At 42.0% G+C, this 9,255-nt stretch overlaps 1 protein-coding gene across 1 annotated transcript in view; it reads left to right on the top strand.

The window, feature by feature from the left end:
- The first annotated feature begins 3,845 nt into the window (after positions 1-3,845).
- Positions 3,846-9,255, top strand: part of ARCN1 (archain 1) — a 29,726-nt gene continuing 24,316 nt past the window's right edge. The window contains exon 1 of the mRNA XM_004749957.3: positions 3,846-4,008. Coding sequence (XP_004750014.1) covers positions 4,006-4,008 — 3 coding nt within the window. The 5' untranslated portion in view covers positions 3,846-4,005. The remainder of the gene's footprint in view (positions 4,009-9,255) is intronic.

The raw sequence follows: 9,255 nt of genomic DNA, 5'->3' as shown, positions 1-9,255 counted from the left end.
GAGGCAGCCAGATGCCCCTAGGTTTCCTCTTTATGTCTTGGTTTCCCCACCTGTAAAATAGAGATATTGGTGGTACCTTTTTCCGAGAATTCTAGTGACGATTTTTTTTTTTTGGATGCTCACTGAAAGACAACTTTTTGTTACTTTTATGTACAGAAAATTCAAAAGCATCCACTTAGCCTAGTTTGGTGGCTAGTTCTTTAGCCTTTGCCTTTTCTAAGTTGGCAATGTAAGCCACCGACTTTGCACCCTGGATGGTGCCTCCCAAGTGTCGGCAGATCTCGTCGTATCTGTCAATGTCATTTGTCCTGACGGCTTCCACCAGCTTAGCCAGAATCCTTTGTCTTCTGAGTTAACCTGTGTGAAGGCAATAGTGGTGCAGGTCTTCCTGTGCACCAGATGCCCCAGCCTGGCCTTCCCCTTGATAATGCTAGCCGGGAACCCCCATCCTATGACACAGGGCAGGCAGGAAGACAGCCAGCTCAACGGGATCCACACCATATGCAATCACTAACAGCTGAGACTTCCTGTTTTCCACCAAGGTGGTGACAGTGTTAACCCCAGCTCAAAGAACAATCAGCCTCTTAGTGGGGACATTCGCTTTGCTGACAGCTTTCTTCTCAGCCCCAGCCAACAATCTCTGCTTCTTCCTTGCTTTGTCTCTGGTCTGTATTTGTGGGCCCGCTTAAGCAATTGAGTGGCTGTTTGGTGGCCTAACACCTGGGTGAACCTGTTAATCACAGGAGGCGCTTGTAGACCTTTACAGAGCAACCCTTTGCTGCTGCAGCCGGAGGTAGTGGTCCCATTTGACAAAGCAGGTGAGGTCCCTTTTGGATGGGATGTCCTGTCCAATGCCAAAATTATTGGGCCTTTTCTCAAACGGGATTGATCACCTTCTTGGCCTCCTGCTTCTTCACTACAGCAGGGGCTGGGACCACCTTGTTCCCCTTAACCACCCTTTCTTTTGTCATCGTGAATGGCAGGAGCGAGTTTTGTAGGGGAACTAATGAGATAATCCATGAATGAGATAATGCATTACTTTAGAGTAATGCCTGGCTCATTTTAAGTGTTCAGTAAGCGTTAAGGAATATACAAAAGATAAAAAGAGACAGTGTCATCAGGAGAAAAGCTGGCTTTGAATCCTGGCCCTACCATTCACAGACTGTTTGAGTTTGGAGGGGTGTTTAACTTCTTTGATCCTCGGTGTCCTTATCTGGATTGTTGTAAAGGGTTAGAGATAACGTATAAAGTACCTGACACAAAATAAACACTCAGTAAAAGAATGCTGTTTATCCATTTCAGCAGTGGGTGAGTGCTATAGAGTTGAGCCAATGGTGAGGGATGAAATGATATAGGATGTCAGAAAGAACTGCTTAATCAGGTCTATTCAAAGTCTGACTTTTGGCTTTGGAGAATTGCCAACAGAATCAGAAAACTGGATCTGAGTTTTATTTCCATTATAAACTGGCTTAGAACTTTGAGTAAATTTCTTTTTTTTAAAGATTTTATTAATGGGGAGCCTGGGTGGCTCAGTGGGTTAAAGCCTCTGCCTTTGGCTCAGGTCATGATCCCAGGGTCCTGGGCTCGAGCCCCCATCCCCACTCTCTGCTGAGCAGGGAGCCTGCTTCCCCCCACCAATTGCCTCTCTGCCTACTTGTGATCTCTGTCAAAAAAATAAATAAAAACTTAAAAAAAATAAAGATTTTATTTATTTATTTGAGAGAGAGCAAGAGAGAGGGTGTGTGAGCTGGACAGAGGGAGAGGGAGAAGCAGACTCCCCAGTGATCAGGGAGCCCAATGCAGGGTCAAATCCAGGACCCTGGGATCATGACCTGAGCTGAAGGTGGACACTTAACTGACTGAGCCACTCAGGCACCCCGTGTAAATTTCTTAAACTTGTCATCATCTTCTTCATCTATAAAATATCCTCTTTTTTTTTTTTTTTTAAGGTATAGAATTTAGGAGCACCTTCCTGGCTCAGTCTAGGAGCACCTACCTGGCTCTGTTGGTAGAGCATATGACTCTTGATCTCCGGGTTGTGAGTTCAAACCCTACGTTTATTTAAAAATAAAATCTTTATTTTTAATTTTATTTTATTTTAAAGATTTTATTTATTTGATAGAGAGAGACACAGCAAGAGAGGGAACACAAGCAGGGGGAGTGGGAAAGAGAGCAGCAGGCTTCCCACAGAGCAGGGAGCCCAATGTGGGGCTCAATTCTGGGACTCTGGGATCATGACCCGAGTCGAAGGCAGACACTTAACGACTGAGCCACCCAGACACCCTAAAAATCTTTAAAAAAAAAAGATATAAACCATAAAAATTCACTCTTTTAAAGTGTATAATCTGTGGTTTTTTAGTATAGTAACAAAGTTGTGCAACCCTCACCTCTAATTGCAGAACATTTTCTTCACTTCAAAAAACAAATCTTACTCCCCATTCCTTCCCTCTCCTAGTGACTTGAAGCTTTATTTCCTATTTTATGGATTTGCCTACTGTGGACAGTTCACATAAATGAAATGAACAGTTTCAGAGCAAGTCCTCCCATATAAGATATGGTCTTTCATGACTGCCTTCCTTCACTTAACATAATATTTTCAAGGACAATCCATGTTTATCATGTATCAGTATCTTTTTATGACTGATACTCTACTGTACAGATATACCACATTTTGTCTTCCATTCATCTATTGATGGACATTTGCATTGTTTTCACTTTTTTGGCTATTATGAATAATGTTTCTAGGAACATCATTGTAAAAATTTTGTATGAACATATGTTTTTTAAAAGATTATTTATAAGTCATCTCTACATGCAGCATGGGCTCAAACTCACCACCTGAGTCACATACTCTTCTGACTGAGTCAGCCAGGTGCCCCTGTATAAACATATGTTTTTAATTCTCTTGGATATATACCAAGGAGTGAAATTGATAGGTCATATGGAAACTATGTTTAATTTTTGAAAAACTGCCCACTGTTTTTCCAAACATCTGCACTATTTTACATTTCCACCAGCATTGTGAGAGGGTTTTAATTTCTCCAAATCCTCACCAACACTTATTATTATAGCCATCCTATTGGGTTTGAAGTGGTATCTCATTGTGGTTTTGATTTGCATTTCCCAAAGAACTAAGGATGTTGAGCATCTATCTTTTCATGTGCTTTTTGGTTATTTGTATACTTTCTTTGGAGACACGTTATTTTACCCATTTATTCATTTATTTATTTAATATGTGTGTATGTATGTATGCAATGTCTACAACCAGCATGGGGCTTGTACTTAGGACCATAAAATCAAGAGTCACATACTCTACAGACTCAGCCAGCCAGCCAGACATTCCTATTTTGCCCAATTTCAAATTAGCTTTTTTTTTTTTTTTTTTTTTTTTTTTTTTTTTGAGAGAGAGAGAAAGAGTAGGGAAAGGGCAGAGAGAGACAAGCAGACACCCTGCTCAGTGGGAAGCCCCACAGTGGGCTTTCATTATGGCCTTAGCCAGAGTCAGAGGCTTAACCGCTTAACCCACTGAGCCACCCAGTCATCCTAAAATTACCTTTTTATTGTTGAGTTCTAAGAGTTCTTTATATATTCTGGATACTAGTCCCTTAGGCACAGCAGTTTGTTTGTAGATTAAGTGATATAGTGGCTATGAGAGCTTTATAAACTGTAAACCGTCACTAATTAAACGAAGGTGATTACAGACGGTGAAAAGACAGCAACATGAGGTCCCACCGCTATAGGGCGAGCCCCCGTACCTCGTCGGCAAAACCTGCCCAGCAGCCGGGTACCGACACATTCCCCACCCCACGGAGTCCCGCCTTCCGCCCTTTGACCCGCGCCATTTCCGGTTGGAGACGTGGCTCGAGGCCGCCATCTTGGCAGAAGGCAAAGCGGTAGCGGCTCTTGACAGGGGGGCAGCAGGTCTGGAGCGGCCGGTGCTCCCCTTCCCCTGACTCCAGCCCCAGTGGAGCGGGAAGCGCGGGTGAACCCCCCACCGTCCTCACCATGGTAAGACCCGAGCCAGGCCGAATTCCGAGGATCTGGCTTCGGTCGTCCGCTCTGCCTGCCGGACGGCCTGGTGCTGGAGACGAGGAGTCCCGCCCCGAGGGCCTGGAGCCGGGCGCTTCCCTCAGGGATCGGCAAGCAGTGTGGCCTTCCCCGCCCTGTGTCCGACCTCCCGGGAGATCCGAGGGACCTGTCTGCAGTCCCTCTCCCGTTGCTCCCACACCCCTTCCCCACCCCGCCCCTACCCAACTGGGCACCCTCCTCTGCTGGGCCCGGGGTGTTTGCTGTTCGAGAACCTCTTGGTGGTGTGGCTTGGACCCTCGCGCTGCAGACCTCGCACTTCGGCGCTAGTGTCCAGCGGGTTTTATGGGCGCCGGGCTCGGCCGATTGGGCTTCTCTTGTGGGGGTGGGGGGGCTCCCTGTCTTAGGGAATCAGCTCTCCGCTCATCCCCGGTGTTTGGTAGGCCCGGGATACTCGAAATCCAGATCCATTGGTGTTCGGGGCTTCTTTTGTTTGCTCGGAAGGGGGAAATAGAGGAAAGTTCGAAAGGAGGCGTAGAACAGGAAGGAGTAACTTCTGACACGAATCTGTAGGACCCAGGTGTCCCTGAAACCTTCCACTACTACAGAACTTAGGTGTGTCCGTTTGTCAGTGTTAGTATCTGCGGTGTATGGAGCGTTGGGAAAAGGTGAGCGAGTCCTAGAGAACATGGGCTTTCTGTTTTCAGGGAACTTAGGGTTCTGGTGAAGTCAGATGTGTTGTTGGCATATCGTTCTCAGAAGTCTCAGAGAGGAGGAGGAGGAGTAAGAAGGGATTATACCGGGGGACCTGTTACTTGCCTTCACATTCGGGATCTTTGTGTTCTCATCTGTGGTAGAGGGGGAAAAATTAATGTGTGTGAGGATGGGACCGACAAAACACAGTGGTGACTCCACGAAATCTTGCTTCATCACAATTTGCGGGTATCTATGAAGTAGGAGAAATCCTTTGGTTTCAAATGAGCCAGTAATTTATTTTTTTAGTGTACTTTATGCCTTTCAATCTTTTGAAGGATTTTCTTATTTTCTAGTTAATAGATTAATAGTTGATTTAAAGCATCTTCCTACATACTTGAGATGACGTGTAATTTGGTGCCGGTCTTACTAAGTTCTGCTGACACCCCCCCCCCTATTTTTTTCTTTTTAAAGATTTGACTTATTTGACAGACAGAGATCACAAGTAGGCAAAGAGGCAGGCAGAGAGAGGTGGAAGCAGGCTCCCCACCGAGCAGAGAGCCGGGTGCAGGGCTCAATCCCAGGACCCTGAGATCATGACCTGTGCCGAAGGCAGAGGCTTTAACCCACTGAGCCATCCAAACGCCCCAGCTGACAACCTTTCTAGATGGAATGGTGGTCTTTCAACCACTGAAAGGTTTTTGTTTTCAGCTTAAGGCAAATTGCATCTAGACTGTTTGCCTCATAAAACTTTACTGTTGGACATAAACTTTCCAAAAACTCCTTTGTTCATTTCCACTAGGAGTCTCAGTATTTGGATGGTGATTTTTAAATTCCTTTTCTGTTTACATCCTGGTTGTATTTGTAGTAAATTTTGGAGGATATTATAATTTTAATAGCAAAATTAAACCCTTGTATTATATAAAGTGGATATAATCTTTACAAAAATCTTGTTTGTTGAAAAGTTCTTAAACTTAATATTTTTAGTTCATTGATAACTGAGAGATGGTAAAGCCCTAGGTGTTAAGTGATAAACATAAAATATGTTTTGCATGTCATTTGGATATCTGTGCATATACATACAGTTGTGTCATGTATAAATATGCATTTTTAAAAGATTATATGGGACTTGACCCAGATACCCAGATTGGTGTATTCTGGAGAAAAACTAGGTACATTCTGCTCTGTTGAGTCTTAAAAGTTACTAAGTATTATTTCTGTGTAATGTTTTTGGGTCTTATTCCTTTACAGAGAGATCCCTGGACAGTGGAATTGTCCAAATAGGGTGACATTTTGTAAGATTTCTTGGATCTGAAAGTTGCGTGAAAACTTCTGAAAGTTGGGATACCTGGCTGACTCAGTCGGTAGAGCATATGACTCAGTCTTGCGTGGTGAATTCAAGCCCCACATTGGGATGTGGAACCTACCTAGAAAAAGAAAAATAATAATAAAATAAAACTTCTGAAAGTTGATTTTTCCTCAACATTGTATTATAAATTTTAATTAAAAAAATATATTTTAAAAATTTATTTGACAGAGAGATAGCAAGAGCAGGAACACAAGCTGGGGGAGTGGGAGAGAGAAAAGCGGGCTTCCTGCTGAGCAGGGAGCCAGATGTGGGGCTTGATCCCAGGACCCTAGGATCATGATCTGAACTGAAGGCAGACGCTTAGACTGAGCTACCCAGGCACTCCAAATTTTTCAAACATCCAGAAAAGCTGAAACAACTTCACAGTGAACACCTGTATGAGGAGTAGTTAGATTCTGTAACATTTCACTATGATTGTTCCATCACTCATTTAATCATCTAGCCAGCCAAGCCTCTCTCTCTCTTTTTTTTTTTTAAATGCATTTCAGAGTAAATTGCACATATCAGTACATAAATGTTGTGTGTGGGTTTTTGTTTTGTAGCTATATCATGTCCTTATTTCAGATTTGTAAAGTTGATACACAGTGGTAGCATAAGTTTTAAGTGGAGGAGCCTAGGTGGTGCGGTTGGTTGTGTCCAGCCCTTGGTTTCTGCTTGGGTCATGATGGTGTCCTGAGATTGAGCCCTGTTCAGGCTCTGTGCTCATTGTGGAGTCAGCTTGGGACTCTCTCTCCCTCTTCCTCTTGCTCCCTACTGCTTGTGCCCTCTCTCTCGCAAATACATAAATCTTTTTTTTTTTTTAAGATTTTATTTATTTATTTGACAGACAGAGATCACAGGTAGGCAGAGAGAGAGGAGGAAGCAGGCTCCCCATGGAGCAGAGAGCCGGATGTAGGGCTCTATCCTAGGACCCTGGGATCACGACCCTGGGATCACGACCTGAGCTTAAAAGGTGGAGGCTTTAACCCACAGAGCCACCCAAGTGTCCCTCAAATACATAAATCTTTAAAAAAAAAATTTAGCCAGATGTAATAAATGTTGATTTTTGAAAAATAAATTACCTTTGGCTTTAGCCTAAGATCTTACCTTAGCTGAAATTAAGAGTTGGATGCTTACCCGACTGAGCCACCCAGGCGCCCCAATAAATTTAAATTTGAATAAATGACATGAAGTCTCATGGTAGCAACAGTCTGTAAGATCTTTGCTTACCTACAGAATGCTGTTCTTATTCACTCAGTAGAGCAGTGAATGAACTAGAGTGGACACATTCAATATAAATAATAGTATTTAGTCCCAAAAGTCATTAGTTATTAGAAAGCTAGATTTGGGTTTGTGTGGGTGATCTGTACATACTGAGGGAGAAACTGAAATCCTACATGGTAATATCAGTCCCCAATTGGGGGTTATTATGCTTTTATTTTCTTTTTATATAATTCAGCAGCTGCACAGCTTTTTGTTTTCTTTATGTATCTTTTTTTTTTTTAAAGATTTTATTTATTTATTTGATAGAGAGAAATCACAAGTAGACGGAGAGGTGGGCAGAGAGAGAGAGGGAAGCAGGCTCCCTGCTGAGCAGAGAGCCCGATGTGGGACTCGATCCCAGGACCCTGAGATCATGACCTGAGCCGAAGGCAGCGGCTTAATCCACTGAGCCACCCAGGCGCCCTTCTTTGTGTATCTTTTTGATTGTTGTTTCTGGGAACAGGAAAAGAATGAAAATGATTTTCTTGAGTTTCCGTTGATTTGCCATCTACTTATTCTCCAAATAGAAAGTTTACTGCAAAAACTGAGAACAGTGTCCTTTTATTTTTATTCTTTACAAGAAACTTGTGATGAGCTTAAAACTCTCACTGAGTAACTTTCCAAGTTTTAGGTTTTGTATGTGATCTAGATTTTATTGTAATTTTCCCTCTGCTTCTCTCATGCAAACAGGAAAGACAAAATGGTCCTTTATGACACTTGTAGAAACTACCCTTAATATGATTATGAATCATATATATATGAATATACATATATATGACAATATTTATATATATATCCTCATTACAGTGAATTACAAAGGAGAAAGTGCTTAAATCTGAAAGTGAGAAATATGAAAGTATTTAGAGCTTTGAGGAACTCTTTGGCTTTTTTTCTTCAGAGAATTATGCATGTTTATGCTGAATTACTACCTTTTATTTTCGGATATCTGTCACTAGTGAGGATGAAGGAATGGTACAGCAGCTTGTCTCACATACCTACTGTGCACACTCATGATTTGTTTGGATGAGGTACTTGCCTTTTAGCAGCTTAGTGTTCATGTAAAATACTGTTCCGAAGTAGTTGCCACTGGAGCAGTGGGTGTAAAGTGGAGGTATTGTACATTTTTAGTTGCTGTAAAGTTATCAGATGCTTAACTTGTAAAATCATAAAGATGGGAAATCACTTTAGATTTCATATGAACTAATCTCTATTTTGGGGAAGCAGTTAAGTGACTTATGCAATACACAGTGATAGAGGCAGAACAGAAACCTAATGCTTTAGGTTTCTTTTCTTTTCTTTCTTTTTTTTTTTTTAAAGCTTTTATATTTATTTATTTGACAGACAGAGATCACAAGTAGGCAGAGAGGCAGGCAGAGAGAGAGAGAGAGGGGGAAGCAGGCTCCTAGCGGAGCATAGAGCCTGACACGGGGCTTGATCCCAGAACCCTGGGATCATGACTTGAGTGGAACGCAGAGGCTTTAACCCACTGAGCCACCCAGTCGCCCCTTAGGTTTCTTTACTCAAAGAACTTTATGATTTGTGTAGTTAAATCTGGGTAGAAGAGAGTTGTTATTTAATCCAAACATAAATTATGATATATTCAAGCTGTTTAAGTATTATTAAAAGAAAATTTGTCTGACAAAGCTCAACTTAATGTTTGTGTGTGTTTTAAATTAAACAATCCTGGAGAGATCATCTAACTTTTGGGCCTTCAGTATTTAGATCTATAAAAACAATCAAGGGCTCTTGAAGGGTCCTGTTAGGTCTAAATGTTCTTTTCCAAAAATGAAAATAAATTAAAACAATTTTATAGAGAATCATACTTACTCACTCTTCCCCAGAGAAAATCAGATCAAATTAGAGTTGGAAAAATTAACTTACCTTTTAGTGTATACTGGATTTTAATAATTGTTAAACATTGGTAA

This window comes from Mustela putorius, unplaced genomic scaffold (assembly GCF_011764305.1).
Source record: "Mustela putorius furo isolate JIRA1106 unplaced genomic scaffold, ASM1176430v1.1 tig00000460_pilon_pilon_pilon, whole genome shotgun sequence".
In the NCBI taxonomy this organism is placed as follows: Eukaryota; Metazoa; Chordata; class Mammalia; order Carnivora; family Mustelidae; genus Mustela; species Mustela putorius.
This window is presented reverse-complemented; position numbering and strand designations above follow the sequence as displayed.